Here is a 17,535-nt window from a genome sequence, read left to right on the forward strand (position 1 = left end):
ACAATAAAATTGTAATATTTTGAAACATATAGATTAAATTGAAACCAAACTCAAAATTTAAGAATTAAATGTGTAATATTTTGAAACTCGTGAACTAAATAAAAGCTAAATTCAAAATATGGGGACTGAAAATATATTTTTCCCAAATTTCAAATTAACTAAAAATTAGTCGGAGAATATGATATACAAAAATTCATAGCATACAACTAGTTGGAAGCAATTGTCAAGTCATAGTTTCATATCTATCCTAAAAGCAACTGAGTTAGGCACCTTTTTTTTTTCCTTATGGACCAAGGTAGGTTGAAATTAAAATTGTTCATAATATTATCACAGTTTCATTTAATGCTTAGAGATTTTAGATAGGCAGAAAAGAAAGATCCTTTTCATGTTGTTAAAGAATACGTTGTGAGGATAGATAAAGGGTCAGTGATCAAACAGAACTTCAAAATAGTAAAAAAGGAAGTAACTTTGAAGTGTAAATCAAGGTTTATTATACTAATCTTCCTCAAATTAGAACATCACTGTTCAGCGCACATCCAAGGATTTTGGCAAGTTTCAAATCCACTTTTTGGTTTTCTTTTTCTTTTTTTAATAACTTTATGTTGTGGAAATTCTTGCCAGTATATTACCATTGTGTATGCACGTTCTTTAAAGTAGGTTTTATTCATATTCTCATTCCTCTGCAAACCCATAGGCCCTGTTTCTCTTCGTTTATCCGATCATTGGGGAGCAATTTAAGTTTCATTTATTCAGGTTTTTGTTTGTATTTTTTTTTGTTTTCAGTTTAATCTTTAACTATTGCTCCCATTTTCAATCTCTTTACTGTAGTTGCTCTAACTTCATTCTTTTCATTAAGCTCAGCATTCTTGCTTGTCTCTCGAGCTCTTCCATTCACGTGAAATTCAGACATTCTTTTGTCGTCTTATGCATTTCAGTTGTCTGTATTTGGGATTCTCCAAGATGGGTTTCTTTTTTTTAACCCAATTGATTGATTGCTTCCAACCGATGGTTACTTGGGGAAGATAATTTTGTAGCTTACTTTCTATTTATGGGGGAGGTGGGGGAGCTTCTGGGGATTATGCAGATTGCTTTGATGGCTCTTAATGTAACCTAGATTTTGTTTGTTAATGATGATTTGGGAACTATGATATGATTTGGGTTTGTTGGGGTTGAAGAAGTTTACAAGAAAGAAGATGGTGTTTTGCCTGTTTATTCTGGTGGGTTTGTTTTGAAAGCTCATAAACTTTGATCTTTCTGTATAATGGAGTCGTGGAACTATGGTTCTCAAGGGAAGGGATTTCTGTCTGATGAGATGAATTCATCTACTAATTCACCTCTGAGAAGTAAATATTCTTTGTTGGGTTGGGAATTCAAGAACCCATGTAGTTTTGGGGACAACATGCTTCTTTCAAGTGGTGATCAGCATGTGGAGAATCAGAGCTTTGGGGAACTGGAATTTCCCCAAATGGTTGGAAAACAATTACCTGATGATTCTGTCAGTGATGTCTTGAATACTAAAATTGCTGGAGGTAGAAACTTGAATCTGGTTTTGCCCACTTCTCATCCACTTCATGGAGAAGAGGAGTCCACTTCAAAGTTCTCTGGCTCCATCGCAGACTCTAACAATCGAGATTCATCTCTTATTGATTTGAAGCTGGGCAGATTTATTGATCAAGGGGATGCTCACAGTTCTAAATACTGCAAGAGAGCTGCAATTTCATCTTCCACTGAATCATCAACTTCTCAGAAGAAAATGCGATCTCAAGGGGTGAATTTCCAGACAGCGTTTTGCCAAGTCTATGGATGTAACAAAGATCTCAGCTCCTCTAAAGACTACCACAAGAGGCATAAAGTTTGTGAGGTTCATTCAAAGACTGCCAAAGTTATTGTGAATGGCATTGAACAGAGGTTTTGTCAGCAATGCAGCAGGTTGGTTATATTTTTACTCATTTTCTCTTATCATTTTTTCAACTGATGACAAGTGCTATGAAAAAGCACCAAAATATTATATTTAGACAGAAATTCTCCCATGGAATCACCTCAATTCACGATTCTGTTCTTCAACAGCATTTTTGGTCTTTTTAAGGGGAGAGAGTTTTTGCTGATCTTTATATCAACTATGGATCCTAGAACTTGCTCTTTCTCATCGTGATGACCATTGGGCGTATCATGAATTCTGGCATATATTATCTTGATTAGTCAGCTTGATTTACGGACTATGATTAAGGTTGCTGCTTGATTAAAGAACTTGTTTTTACCTCCAGGTTTCATTTGCTTGTTGAATTTGATGATGGTAAACGCAGCTGTCGTAAACGGCTTGCAGGTCACAATGAACGAAGAAGAAAGCCTCAAGTCAGTTTTCATTCAGGAAGGGCACAGAGGTTGCTTCAGCCATATAATGGTATTATAGCATATATCATATGATATCTTCTTTCTATATTCTTTAACTCTTCATCGTTCCATCTCACTATACGTGACTCTCTCTCATGATCCATACACAGCTGAGTCATTTTAAACTCTTGATTGTAGATTAAACCTACATGGATTTGATTTCTTTTTTCTTTTTGTACTTGTTATTTTATTCAATTTGGGGTATAAAAATCTCACTAGGTGAAGTTCTGCTATTAAATGTTCTTTCATTTCTCTCCCTGAAAGAGTTGTTTCTTACCCTCAAAATAAAATAAAATAAAATAAAAGATGACAACTTCAAGGCTAGGCCTAGTTGAGATTGAAGAATAATGAAAATTTTGAGAGTTTATCCCCTTCTTTTAGCCCTTCTTGTGAAACATTTCTTAAGAACCTTCTAATGCTTTTTCCCCTCTTTTGGGGGAAGGGGGTGGGGAGTGAATGAAATTGTGATGGTTCTGTTCTAACTATCATCATTATTGCTTCATTTGGATCGTACAAGTCAACAACCACATTTAAAAGGTGAAAGTTAAGTGTTACAGCTGTTTATTTAAACTTTGTTGGATTCTGGTTGGGTACTTGGTAGATGAATTTTGCCTTTATGTTGCCATTAGTGTGAACCTAATGACACCTGATACTGGCACCTAGCAATTTTCAAACAAATTTTGTTAAAAACAAAAAATTCTGGTAAACATGGGTACTTATCTCATAGTGTATCTGTAGTAATGACAACTATAATACATGGAATATTTGGGTATTCTTCGCAAATAACCTGTAATTTTCAGGAGATTGGCATTTGTTGATTATTAAACGGTCAAATGATTGGTCTTTTCAAATGCTCAAGACTGGTAAATAAAAGAATCATTGCATATCCTTTTATAACTGATGAAGAATGTAACAATTTGAGAGCTCTAGCTTCATGACATTTGGATACTGGGTTTGATAAGATCAAACTGAGAAAATCTTTTCAAATTTGTCTTACTTGGAAACCATGCATCCATTTGGTGAGTAAGTGTTCCGTCGTTACGTTTAACAACGTGGGTGATGATAATAGTCATCCTTTGAATTTTATTCTTGTTGCTTAATTGTCCTATCTCTTGTTTGTCCTTTCCATCCATTTATGCCCCTAATGTTACTAGATAACTCTGGAGCAACCTAAGTTCCATTGGTGCCCTTACTGAATAAGCTTTGCTATGGTATATCTATTTTCTCATAAATTTGAGTCAGTCCCAAACATGATTTCAATGCAAACATTCAAAGCTGACAAACTAACCATTTTGCTTCTCTTCCTTCAGGGTTTATTGGCCGTATCTAGCTTCTTAGTTGTTTTAAGGTTTGAGTCTTATAAAAATTTTACAGAAGTCATCTATGGATCAGCTATAACCTATCTTTTTGAGTTTTCCCTGAGAGAATATCAAAATTGATAAAGCCGCACTGGGTTGAACATAATGAGAACTGCACAACTGTAGTTTGTTTGCTAACCAAAAGTTTTACAGTAGTGAGAGCAATTGTAAATGTTTGGCAATATCTTAAATCTTTCAAGGTATATGACACGAGAGATTCAAAGTCAAAAGATTCCTGACAGCCCTCCATTCTGAACATGTGCTGCTTGATTGCCTAGCTGTTTTTAATGCCTAGTTGACATGTTTTACCTATTTGTTTTTGGGTATTCTAGGTGTATCTTTGAATCTGATACTGCTGTTTACAGTATCTTTAAACATCTTCATTGATTCACTATATTTGTTAACCACAATATTACAGCCTTATCTATTAGTTTCTCTAATTTATCAATCTCCACTTTTTCATTAAAAAAATCACCACTTTTAATCTCATATCCTTGTAAGCACTAAACATATTGTATTCCTTTATGTTTTCAATGTAGTGAATTGCCCTTCAGCCAATGTTGTCATGTTGTTCACAATACTGATAGAAAATTTCAGGTATTGGAGACAGCAGATTTCAGGAGAAAGCGTTGACTGCAACTTCATTTATCTGCAAAGATATACTGTCCAGTGGTCTGTATTATCCAGAAAAGCTTGGAGAAAATGATTGGTGTAAGCGTATAAAAGTTGAGGGCAAGAATGATTATACTTCTATTTCTGCAACTTCACTGGGCAACAGGCATTTGAATGTGAAATCTCCCTTGCTTCCCTATGATTTTGAAGTACAGATTCCTCCTTTTCAAGAAAATGGAACTAGTACAGCACCTACAGTTAACATGTTAAGTGAGACAACTTGCCAATATTCACATAATGTGGGAGGTCCCCATATTGATACACATCCTTTGTTCCACCATGCTACCTTATCAAGCGAAGACTTTGGAGTTTATGATGCAGCATCAACCATCCAAGGACTTTCTGGAATTCCGGACTCTGGTTGTGCTCTCTCTCTTCTGTCATCTCAATCACAAAGTGCATCAAACCATCCATCCTTAGTTCACATTCCTCGTGCTTTCATTATGTCCGAGAGTCAATCAAATTACAGCATGAGTGAACTCTCTGAAAAGCTCATGGGAGTGAGCCCACAGGCTTCTTCAACTGGGATTTCGAGTAAATTTGCCTCGGGGATGAGTGAAGCTCAAATCGGTCCCATACCGACGTGTGAAAGTTGTGATCGTACTGTCACCTTTCAGATTCCTGATAGGGTTCTTCATAGATCAGGTTTGGCAAATCCCAAAGCCAATCTTTCCTATGAACGCACTCCAACTATTGACTTGCTACAACTCTCATCACAACTCCAGCGAGTGGAACATCAAAGGCACTCCATGCAGGTAAATAAATAAGAACATTATACTTTTTTTCATTTAGTTAAATGTTATTCCAAAAGTTGCTTGTGCTCTGTGGAATACATTTTCATTTTTATATATTGACTTGAAGTCTGAAGATGAAGCTAAGCACTCAAACTTTGTCTTCACAAGCAACCTTTTAGGTTTTCCTTTTTCTGGCTTAAATTGGGAACCAAAAATCTCTAGGGCCCCAAACTTCTTCATTTTTTTTTTATTTTTTATTGAAACAACCCCTTTCATTGAGAAGGGGCCCCAACCTTTGTCTTCATTTTGCTTGTTGAAATGTGATAGTTTCCTTTTTATAATATAACTCACTGGGTTCTTGGTTCAAGCACTGACAAGTACAATGGCAATTGCAAGGTATCATTAGGAAAGTACACAGGCATTTACTTCCTTGTTCTTTGTGCTGTCAGGATCAATGAGATCATTAAAGTAAGGGCCCAAATTAAAAGTAATCTAGAAAGTACTTTTTTTCTTAGCCAGACAAGAAAACCGGTTCCATCACTGTTAGCGAGAGAATGCTACAATAAATGCTTAGATCACCATTGCTAATTCTATGTTGTCATGTTATCTTTTGCCTATTGTAGTATGACAGTGTTTCTTTATGACCAACTCAGGTCCACGGAGGACTTTTTAAGTGATCCAATGTTGTGGGGAACCTCTAGATTGTTTTTAGGTTTATTGTCATCATCAAGAATCGAGCCTGTACTTGGCTTGTCTTATTAAGAGCCTATTTGGATTGATTTAAAAACACTTTTTTAAGCACTTCGAAAATCAATCCAAAGAGGCCCTTAGTTATCACTATCAGTCTAAGCTTTCTGTCAAACATATATTGCATCTTATCTATAATGTGCGTTAAGGTGCATAATGTACTAATTTTCTTCAATTACATGCTTTTTCTGAAAGGAACTCTTCTTTTGGCTATTGGTAGATAGTCGTTTACTTCACTCATTTATTGACCGAGAGTAAAACACCCCATCCTTCTCTTTATGAACACAAATTAGGCCCTTGCTCGTGGTTGGGCGAAATTCTCCCTCGACGAAAAAATGTCTAAGCACCCCTTTTACTCTTGGTACCATTAAATATCATATAGTGTTGACTGAAACTGAATGCTTCTTCTGAAACAGGACTCTGCGTAGGAGAGACGTCATGGAGGCTGGCGAGAAGTCAAAGCTTGAACCCATCACCCCTATGTCAATGGTACATTTTGTTAGCCAAGGAAAGAATAAATTGTTGTATAATCTTCCCATCTAGTACCTCTAACCTTGTCTTCTTTCCTGATTCTGCTGTTGTTTTTGTAATACTAATACCAATGCTTTTATCATGGGACTAACTAGTCGAATCCCGAAAAATTTTTGTTGTCAAATTTAGTTCATATGGTTATTGTAGTCCTCAGAGATCTACCCTTTGGTTAAGATGCTACACTTGTGCTTAATGTCTCATTGCATGTGCCTACGGTTGAAGGTTTTGTCCTTAGAAGTCCTTTCATTGCTTTCATCCAATTCCTTTTGGAAAGTTTATATATATATATATATATATCAAGAAGCAATCACTTTTATTTGAAAGGGGATCTGGGTATGGCTGAAGTTTGTTATCAACACTGGATCTGGGTTAGGATTTTCCTCTATTTGAAAGGGGAAAAATTGCTTCGAGTTGTTTCAACACTTAAACCAAACGAAAGGAAGCAAAGTAGGAAGCAAAGTAGAATGGTGTGCATAGTTTGATTTGGTTTGGTTCAGTTTTGGGTATAGAGAACAGAAGTAGGATGGATGGAATGCATGTCAATTACTGGTGTGTTAAATTTACTGACAAGATATATATTTGGCCCATATTTAGTCTCTATTCTTTAGAAAGTTTCAATTTAATTCTTTATATGTGGGTATTTTTTTTTTTTTTATCCCTTATGATTATTTTATTATCATTATTCATTTTAGATCAACAACATTGATCAAGGTATACACTTTAACTAGTTGAACTATGCCTATGTTAATGAGACTAATATATCAAAATTTGTTTATGGACTTACATGATGAACATTGATTGAGTTTGCCAAAAGTTAGAGAAAAAAATTCAAAATTTCAATCAATATCCTACCAAATGGAGTATAAATTAAACAAATCTCTTCTATATGATATATGTTTGTAAATTTATCATCCATCATGATTAAAAAGGCTAAGACATAAGGGACTTCTAAAAAAAAGCCTATAGATACTAAATTGAAAAATACATCTATATTAGAGACAAACATATATTTAGCCTTCCATTTATGCAGTATAGATAAAGGGTAATGGGAGAAGTTTTGGGAATGATTTTTTAGTTGGATTGTGTTCCTTTTTCCCAAAACAAACCCTGCTCTTTAGTTGTACTCAAGAAAAGAGAAAAAGTCTATTCTTTATCCAAAATTTCTTCAAAACAGCTAGATATTAGCTATCTCAGATTTGGTTTCTTTTAATTCAAAATTTGAACTTAAAAGGAGGAATCTTGATCAATCATTAGCCATTACCTCCCCCATTTTCAAATTCATCTTTTCCATCATTGACTGAAAAAACGAATCCTTTTTTTATCAATATGTTAAACAGCAACAGCTCAAGTTCTACCACTACGACATTCACTATTTTTGCCACCTTAAAGTCAGTACTGCTTCAGAAGCCAAATATTTAAGTTCCAGAATTAAGCAGGAAAATCTTACTGTAAAATAGTCAAGGAAACCAAACAAAACAGACCAATCGCTCAACAAAATTAAATAATAATTTGAATCTCTCGGGCAACAATCTCAGACTGAAATAGCTAATGCTCATCAAATTATAGAAATCATACGAAATCATCTTCTTTTACTGTGGCTAAGGTCATAATGATAAGTGAATAATAATACTACATTCTCTACCATGCTGCTAAACCACCAATACTCTGAGCTTCCAAACGAATGCTAAGCCGGTAACAACGGAAGGTAACATCAGTAAAATCTACCGAGAAGTATCGATAATTTAAGACAGATAGAACTACTTCTGGGCACCATTAGGCAGATTGGTAGCTTTACTGTCTGATGGGTTCAGCTCATCCCAAGCTTCAATCCAAGTGACCATGGCATCTGCAAGCTTGGTGAAGTATTCATCAACACCACCAAGCTTTGCTTTAACTTGCTTGGAGAGTTCAATGTAGCATTCCTGCACTGTGGTGCAATCTTTTGGAAGTTTAACAGCTTGGAAAAATGGTATCAGTTCTTCTTGCCAATATATTCCCTTATATTCTTTCTTCAGGTTCACAAATGGGTTGCTTGCTTTGCTGTGCCAAATGTAGGGCAATCCCGTCTTCACTCCATATCCAAGATGGTCACATATAACCTAGTACACAAGATCCCATGGTCCAAATACGATCAGCTACGATTGAGGTAGTGCAAAACATGGGAAAACAATAATGAAAATAACAGAAAGAATCATCTGATCATCGAATGACAATGTACCTTCATGCACCAGCCAGCCCACATATCGTCGTAGCGGCCAATTGGCTGACCATCACCCATGAGACCAAAATACATCGCTGGGCCAATCAGATCACGGTCAAATGCCAGATTCATTCCACACATGGGGAAGAGGGTTGACTTCGGAATTGTCAAGACTGCATCTACATACCTATAGTGTAGCTAAATAATCAACTTCTGATAACTGGGCAAGTAAATGCTGAACTCTAGTATAATGCAAAAGGTTTATACCTTTTATTTCTCTCAAGAGGCTTCACGAGCTGGGTGGGAGCATCATAATCCGGGATGTTCAGCCACAGGCCATGAGACACTGCAGTTAGGACACCCTCTCGGAGACTAAACGGATATCCACGGACGAAGTCAGCGCCCTCACGGTAAGGGTCGTATAAGGTATTGAAGAAGTGTGGTGTAGCTGGGGTCAGAAGGTTCTTGATGTGCTGCTCAAGTGCATTGATGTCCTTGCCAGATGGATCCTTAGCAACCTGCAAGATCAAAACCAAGAACAATCCTCAGATCAAGAAGGAACGATCTCATCACTCATTCCTGATACCGTTCTAGGCAAAACAAAACAGAATTTCTTTTCAACATCAACACCCCCATATAGAACTAAGAAACCTACATGGATCCACAAATCCAGACCTTGTAGATCATGGATCAGAAAGCTGAACAGACAGAATCTTAGCTCTAGCAATCCGAGATCACTTGCTTGCCTAATTCTGTAGCAGATCCACGAGTTTAGTCAACTACATTAGAAAATTCTAAATTGATTTGTGATCTCAGGTAAGTTTTCAGACAGATCTACAACCAACGAGTGGATTCTTTTGCTTTTTAAAGCATGCAAATTTAGGAATACACAGCTGACACCATGCATGTAGCTGTTATAACAAAGCAGAGAGTTCATAAATCCAACAATCTAAAACTCAACCAACAGCACTAAAACAGGGGAAGGCAAGATCAACATTATCAAGACTAACTATCAAAAACCCAAATCAGATATAAGATCCAAAATCCAGAACAGGGGAAAGAGAGAAGAGAAAGTACAAAACACAAAAATCTCAAATCAAGAATTGGGGAAAGACTCACAAAGCAATCATCGTCAATGGTGTAGATATATTTCTTCTTGGAGACCATGTAGCCGAAGCAACGGCAAGCAGAATCCTTAAAGGAAATGCAAGAAGCTTTAGGACCCAGAATCCGATTGATATCGTTACGATTGTAGAGTTCATAATCAAAACCCTCAGGAACCTTAATGACCTTAGAAGGGTCACCGTCCTGAACAATGATGAGATGGTAAGGCTGGAAAAAGGGCCTCCACATCTCAAGAAAATCGAGGTTTCGGATGGTGGGTATGACGATATCGAGCTCATCTTTCAACAGGGGAACTGGGGAAACTTTGGAATCCGCCATTTTGAAGTGGAGAGGGATGAAATGAAATTGTGGGTTTTGAAAGATTGAGCTTGAAATGCAATGGAAGATGGAGAAGGGTTTATATATTTGAAGAGAAGAGGTTCAAATCACACTGATTTGCACAGCGGAGACGGACCAATTTATTGACTATTCTGTTCTTTAATCTCCATTGTTCAAGTAAACGCATTTTCCTTTATCGGTTTTCTATACCTTTAAATTCCAATTTTAAGAAGTTTCGTTACATTTCTTTAATTTTTATCCAATGTAAATTATAAATCGGGATTATTATTATATGCACTTATTTTCTCAAGTAAAGAATTTGATTATCTATTACCGCCTTTGTTGTAATATATATATATATATATATATATATATAAAAAAAGTGAGAATCACTTTTGATGAGATCAAACCTTCAACCTAAGAGAAGAAATCTATGTTGATTATCAAAATCTAATCTCTATAATATAAAAAAGTTAGAATTTAGTCCTATGGTTTGGTAATACCGAGACTATTTACAAAGGATTTTGTTAAACTATAGAGATTATAATAATCACCTCTTGCTAGAGTAAATACTATTTCCAAATCCCTAATTAGCTACAGTACACACTATTTCAAAACCTCCATTTGCTACGGTATTTATTATTTGCTATAGTTTTTACTATTTTATATTCATCATTTTTTTATTCTTTGCTAAAGTGTTTACTATTTTCTTCTCAAACTAAAATAGTTTACAATTCAAACAGATACCCATTTTTTAACGTTTGTTAGTGTTTATCGACATTCCGTATTCGTATTGACAAGCAATGTAATCTGAATGACGAGTGTGAGGTGATCAATTAAATTGCGTCAAAAAATTACGTTGTATCGTTATCATTATCATTATGGTTATGGTTATGGTTATGTATACCATTATTGTTACGGTTTCAGAGAAAAAAAAACTATGAATTATGATACATTTAGTGTTATTGTTACCATTATGGTTTGGCTCTCAGAGGTAAAGGTAACCATAATGGTAACGGTAAATTTGACAAAATTCTTAATTTTAGGTAAATATGATCAAAAGCGATCTAATTACAAAAATCAATCACGCATCAAAGAAAGTTTAAGAATTTTTATGAATGAGCAACTAAGTTTAGATGATCGAAGAGAGAAAAATAAAAAGAAAATTCTCAAGGAACCTAATTCAACTAGTTAAAATATATATTTTCAATCAAAATATCAAAGCTTCGAATTTTTCGTACTAACAAAAATAAATATATATATTAATTATCTTTCACAACGTGTTGACATGTTTGCGATCAAACTCTAGTTGTTATTTTAAAATGAGTCAATAGAATAAGTACCCACATCTATACATGTTCATATGGGAAGAATATTATCAATAATATTGAAATAAAAACGACTAATTGTGTCGGTCACATGGAACAAAACTTGGCAAGCGGGTCAACTCACCATATAATGTGATTAAACAATTTAAAACCAAAACTACAATTATTGATGACCAAATATCATTGGTTTAAACAATATTTTAGTTATAATTTTAGGTTATTTTAGTTTCCTTATTTTTAAAATGTTATGTGTTTTTTAATTTAACTTCTATACAATTTAATCTTTATATTTTTAAGCTTTCAAAATATTTGTTTTAGTTGACTATTTTGAAAATTGACATTTTGAAAATATATACTAAAATAAACAAAAGTTGAACGTATATGACAAGTAAACTAAATAGGAATAGAAATGAACTAAAATAAAAATATAGAGGCCAAAATAATATTTAAATTCACATTCTTTTATGTTTTAATAACTGATAGATTAATTTGAGTGTAACTAAATGGACATGACATAAATCTCAAATAGAGATGGTTAAGGATTTTTTGTACGGGATGACGGTCTTAATTATATTTCACAGATATAATTATATGTTGTTTGCCCTAAATTTTAAAAATAATGAATCGCAAACTTAGACCATTAACCCTAAGAGTGTGTTGATTATCTATACTACCCCAGGACTTAATAGCACAAACTTAACGACTAGGAGTGAAGGGAGTCATGATTTTAGCCAGTGTGAAAATCTGGTTTTTCGTACAATAATGCTCTCACACACTAAGGTCCTTTCTTTGTCCCTCCCTGGTGCTATTGCTCATGCTTGCATTCAACTAATCAAATATAATAGTAGTTCCTCCACATGTAAAATTTTTGTTGGAAGACAAGTCACATATTTCACAAATGTGTTGGGTCATTGATCTCAACCATACATATTCTCAAGAACCTCGGCATGATTTGAAGAGGTGGCTATGACATTTTGTTTCACGGAACGTCATGATATAGTAGTTCCTCCACATGTAAATATATAACATGTTTGAGATCTAGCTTTAATTTATCTACATAACCAACTAAATATAAATTTGATTTGTTTGAATAAAGTAAACTCATATCAATCTATTAGGGTTTGTGCCCTAAAGTCCCGTGTCCTATAGTTTGTAAACAACTTTGTAAGAACGCTTGTGATGTATAATATATATGATATTTACTTCACTTCTTGACTTTGCACATTTAGATGTTTTTATTTTACCACAAACCAATAAAATTAATATCCCTGGTTGTCTTTATGTAACTTAAGCATGTATGTAGTGACATACAAGTGGATCATGTCTTAAGTGACAACCAAAATAGACTGTAGTATGTGGATATAGGAGGGAAACCTTATCTTGGTAACACTACGGATACGGCCCGCTTTGTGGAATTGTTACAAGTGTTGTGATTTGTCACAGATGGTTTAATCCTGATCATTCGTGTAGCAGACATGCGAGCAGAGACATCCTATACAAAGAGTTTGTATAAGACCTAACCTCGAAGTATTAACGTCTTGTCATATAACTCCATTCATGACTGAGACTTCACTTCACTAGGATGACCATAGGTAACATGACCTCAATCCTGAATGAGTTGGGAACTCCTACTATTGAGGGCGGTTCTTTGATTTGCATGGGTGTGAGTGGCCAGAGCACCGACTCAAACCTACCACTTTGGGGATTCGTCTAATTTGGGAGCTGGAAACTCAGCTTCACAAGATGGAATTTACTCCTTCCTCGAAGCAAGGGTAAGTAGATAGATTGCACTCTTGAAAGCTGATCTTGGGACTTGAGCGATGTGGCACCACACACTTTCTCATGGCCCGAGAGGTGTTCACACATAGTAGGACTATGTTGTATTGTTCATTAGAGGGATCGGTGGTACTTAAGGAGAAAGATTTAACTACATGAGCAAAAACGGTAAATTGGTCTGTTGTAATTACGAGCATCTGTGAAGGGTCATCGTATTTATGATTGGTTATATCCAATGGACATAGAAATATATCTATGGCAAGAAGAGTTCAACTGTCGGTCTTTAGTGAAATGCTTGACAGTTAACGGATGGTGGATATCGTGACTAAAGAGTTTAATCAGCTATTCACGTACCGTTGGAGCTGCGAGCCATAGGTCCATAAGGTCCCCTTGGTAGCTTGGATACAAGTTGAGAGTCAGTTTTTGGGTCAGTTTGAAAGTTCAAATTGACAAGAGAGAGTTTGATTATATATGATATAATTGAACTATTTAATTGTATATGATACAATTAACTTTATATATGAGATACACTAATTTGGAGGAAATTGGATATAGATATGATTTATATCTAGTGGAGGAAAATACTATGATTAATATATGATTTTAATTCATAAGTTATGAATATGATGTGATCATATTGGACGGTTAAAAGGGTAATGGGATGGTGTCTCTTCTGCTTTAATAATAGATGAGTATGTTGAAAGATCACTTTGGGACGCATAAATAGCTCACAGTGTGTTAAGCATGGTGTGCGCAGACATTGTGTTGAAGTGTGTCATCGCTTAGAAAATTTGTGCCTATACGATAGTGCCTGAACGATCGCTTAGTGATTACACCCGCGCGCGCAATTCACTAAACGATCATTTATCTTTTCTTAAGCAATCGTTTAGCGCCCGATATTTACTAAACGATCATATAGACAATCGTTTAGTTTTTCTACACGATCGTTTAGAGATCGCTTACCTTTTTCTATATGATCGTTTAGACGTTCGCTTACCTTTTCCTACACGATCGTTTAGACGATCGCTTACCTTTTTCCTTCACGATCGTATACTTCACCTAAACGATCAAGCATTTTGTCTATACGATAGATGAGCCTATCTCCCACTTGCTTGATTGTTGTATATGATCTCTCTTCCTCCTTCACTCTACCAAATCCGAACAAAGACCACCCTTTGGATTCTCACTCTAAGAATACTGAGGGCTCTGAGTGGTGGTGTCATCTCTGTTTCCTTCTGTTCATGTGGAGACTATTCGAGATAGACGATTGGGTTTTCCTGAGCAATAGCTTACCGTCTCAGAAAAAGTGAGATTTGTTATGAAAAAGAAGTCTTCAACTGGTATGATCTCTCAATCTTTTTAGCATTATAAATGCATTATAGTATGTTTGAATGTATATATGAAAATTATGTCACAATGAATTGGAAAGATCTGCTTCCGCTCTAGGTACTCTTGAATAAGAGTTCCTTCACAATCATCCCTTGAAGATAGTGGAGTACATGTTTATCCGTTTCAATGTCTTTTTGAACTATTTCTAGCTAATAAATTTACAAAAAAAGCTATATCAAGTCGTGTATTATTAGCAAGGTACATGAGTTCACCTATTGTACTAAGATATGGTACTTCAGAACCAAGTAGTTCTTCACTCTCTTCTCAAGGTCGAAATATATCTTTTTTCACATCCAATGATCGAACTATCATTGAAGTGTTCAATGGGTATGCTTTGTCCATTTAAAATATTCTCAAAATATTTTTTTATATAAGTTGATTGATGAATAAATATTTCATCTGCTAAATGCTCAATTTGCAGGCCAAGGCAAAATTTTATTTTCTTGAGATCTTTCATCTTAAATTCTTTTTTTAGATATTCTATTGCCTTTGAGAGCTCTTCAGAAGTTCCAATTATATTCAAGTCATCAACATATACAGTGCTAATAGAAAATCCTGATTGTGGTTTCTTTATAGAAATACATGGACAAATAAGGTTATTTTTATACCCTTCTTTTAGTAAATATTTATTTAGACAATTATACCACATTCTTTCAGATTGTTTTAATCCATATAAGGAGCTCTGTAATTTAATAGAATGTAATTCTCCAACATTTGAATTCTATGATTCTGATATCTTTAATCATTTAGGTATTTTCATATAAATATCATTATCTAGAGATCCATAGAAATATGTTGTGACTACATCCATAAGATATATGTCTAGCTTTTCATACACAGTCAGGTTAATTAGATATCTTAATGTTATTGCATCCACCATGGGAGAATATGTCTCCTCATAATCAATACCAGGTATTTGCGAGAAACTTTGTGCAACAAGTCTCGTTTTATATCTTGTGACACCATTCTTTTTATTTTTTTCTTACAAAGACTCATTTGTATCCCACAAACTTGACATTTTCTAGTGTTTGGACTACTGGTTCGAAAACATCACGTTTTGAGAGTGATTTTAATTCTATCTCAATTGTTTCTTTCCATTTAGGCCAATCTTTACGATTTCAACATTCATTAACAGATGTCGGCTCATAATCACCAATTTCAGAAATAATATCATAAGCAATATCATAAGCAAAAATGTTGTCGACGACTATATTAGGTCAGTTCTATCTCTTTTCTATCATGACATAATTTATCGAAATTTCATTATTATTCTCAGTTGTTTTATCTTCTTTGGTATCCTTGTGAAGAGTCAAATTTTGGATATTTTCTAAAATATCCATATTCTCAAACGAGTTATTGACTACTTTTCTTTTTCAAGGATTTTTATCTTTGGAACCCACTGGCCTACCGCGCTTCAGACATATTGTTGGCTCGTTAGTTATGACAACTTATTGTATTGGGATGTCAATTTTAGAGGATGCATTTACAGCTAGTATATGTGACTTAGTCACTTTCTTAGCATTTGTAAATGCATCTGGCATTTAATTTGCTATATTTTACATATTAATTATTTTTTGAACTTCCAGTTCACTTTAATTTGTATGGGGATCTAAATGAGACAATGGATACACGATCCATGTAATATCTTTTTTCCACTTATGAATTTCTTCCCCTAATGTTGAAACGATTGTCTTATTAAAATGACAATCGACAAATCGTGCAATAAATACATCACCCGTCAGGCATTCAAGATATCTAATAATTGATGGAGAATTAAATCCAACATATATTCCTAACCTCCTTTGAGGACCCATCTTAGTACGTTGTGGTGGAGTAATTGGATCATATACTGCATATCCAAAATTCACATATAGGAAGTGTTAGGCGCTTGGCCATACATTAATTGTATTAGGGAGTATTTATGATAAGTTGCTGGCCTAATTCGTATAAGCGATGTTGTATACAGAATTGCATGTCCCCATATAAATACTGGAAGCTTTGCTCTCATAAGCATTGATCTAGCAATTAATTGTAAATGTTTTATAAAAGATTCTGCTAACTCGTTTTGTATATGAACATGAGCTACAGGATGTTCAACATTGATCCCAATTGACATACAATAATCATTAAATGCTTGAGACGTAAATTCACAAGCATTATCAAGACGATTTTTCTTAATTCCAGAAAATTATGCTCTTAACTTAATTATTTGAGCCAGTAATCTTGCAAATGCAAGATTCCAATTTGATAATAAATACACATGTGACCATCTACTAGATGCATCAATAAGAACCATAAAATATATTAATGGTCTACTTGGTGGATTAATAAGCCCAAAAATATTACCATGAATTCGTTCTAAAAAATGCAAAGGATTCAAACCCAACTTTAGCTAGTGAGAATCTAATAATTAATTTTTCTTAAGAGCAAGCAGCACGTGATAATTCATTAGATTGAAGAATATCATGGTTCTTCAACAAATGGCCATGTAAATTTTCAATAATTTTTCTCATCATTATTGACATAAGATGACTTAGTCGATTATGCCAAATAGCGAATATATCTAGATTCATGAACTTTAGGTTCATTGTTGCATATGTTTCAATTACGCCAATATGAGTATAGTATAATCCAGAAGAAAAATTAAAGTAGCAAGTGTTTCTACTATATGTTTTTCATTTTAAAAAGTGGATGTAATACAAAGATACTATGTATTATTTTTATTATTAGTTTCAACATGATAACCATTATAACATATATCTTTAAAGCTTATTAGATTTTTTTTTAGGGGATTTACTAGAATATCAAGCATGATTGATTTAGATTTTGTTCTCTTGGGTAAAATAAAGTTTGCTTTTCCAAAATCTTCATTCAAGTTTATAAAACCTAATATTGTATTGACATTTGCTTCAAGTATTATCAATTTAGAAAAAATATTTTCTACTCTTTTAATATTGTCAATCAAG

The 17,535-nt window shown here is 34.4% G+C and overlaps 2 protein-coding genes across 3 annotated transcripts; one reads left to right on the forward strand and one right to left on the reverse strand.

Annotated features, from left to right (window-relative positions):
* Window positions 1-340: 340 nt before the first annotated feature.
* Window positions 341-7,033, forward strand: LOC120083019 (squamosa promoter-binding-like protein 13A). Of its 2 annotated transcripts, none has more exons than XM_039038498.1 (5): window positions 341-753; window positions 862-1,929; window positions 2,265-2,401; window positions 4,347-5,176; window positions 6,319-7,033. In XM_039038498.1, exons 2-5 carry the CDS (start codon window positions 1,262-1,264, stop codon window positions 6,328-6,330), a joined length of 1,647 nt encoding a protein of 548 aa, XP_038894426.1. In that variant the 5' UTR covers window positions 341-753; window positions 862-1,261; the 3' UTR covers window positions 6,331-7,033. The 2 variants fall into 2 exon arrangements, with proteins under 2 accessions (XP_038894426.1, XP_038894427.1); XM_039038499.1 differs by having other exon boundaries at window positions 936-1,929.
* An 867-nt stretch (window positions 7,034-7,900) lies between these two features.
* LOC120083020 (probable UDP-arabinopyranose mutase 2) lies at window positions 7,901-10,231 on the reverse strand. The gene is made up of 4 exons (XM_039038500.1): window positions 9,753-10,231; window positions 8,901-9,151; window positions 8,652-8,820; window positions 7,901-8,532 (listed from the first exon to the last, which is right to left on the reverse strand). The coding sequence occupies exons 1-4, from the start codon at window positions 10,074-10,076 to the stop codon at window positions 8,191-8,193; spliced, it is 1,086 nt and encodes a 361-aa protein (XP_038894428.1). The 5' UTR covers window positions 10,077-10,231; the 3' UTR covers window positions 7,901-8,190.
* Between the last annotated feature and the right edge of the window lie 7,304 nt (window positions 10,232-17,535).

Source organism: Benincasa hispida, chromosome 8, assembly GCF_009727055.1.
Source record: "Benincasa hispida cultivar B227 chromosome 8, ASM972705v1, whole genome shotgun sequence".
In the NCBI taxonomy this organism is placed as follows: Eukaryota; Viridiplantae; Streptophyta; class Magnoliopsida; order Cucurbitales; family Cucurbitaceae; genus Benincasa; species Benincasa hispida.

What these genes read in the sequence shown, in the direction of transcription:
- LOC120083019 (XM_039038498.1), top strand. Translation starts at nt 1,262, where the DNA reads ATGGAGTCGTGGAACTATGGTTCTCAAGGGAAGGGATTTCTGTCTGAT. An exon ending in TTTTGTCAGCAATGCAGCAG is followed by an intron (nt 1,930 to 2,264) that starts GTTGGTTATATT and finishes TTTTACCTCCAG; the next exon opens with GTTTCATTTGCTTGTTGAAT. An exon ending in GTTGCTTCAGCCATATAATG is followed by an intron (nt 2,402 to 4,346) that starts GTATTATAGCAT and finishes AGAAAATTTCAG; the next exon opens with GTATTGGAGACAGCAGATTT.
- LOC120083020 (XM_039038500.1), bottom strand. Translation starts at nt 10,076, where the DNA reads ATGGCGGATTCCAAAGTTTCCCCAGTTCCCCTGTTGAAAGATGAGCTC. An exon ending in CCATTGACGATGATTGCTTT is followed by an intron (nt 9,152 to 9,752) that starts GTGAGTCTTTCC and finishes TTGATCTTGCAG; the next exon opens with GTTGCTAAGGATCCATCTGG. An exon ending in GGGCTGGCTGGTGCATGAAG is followed by an intron (nt 8,533 to 8,651) that starts GTACATTGTCAT and finishes CTTGTGTACTAG; the next exon opens with GTTATATGTGACCATCTTGG.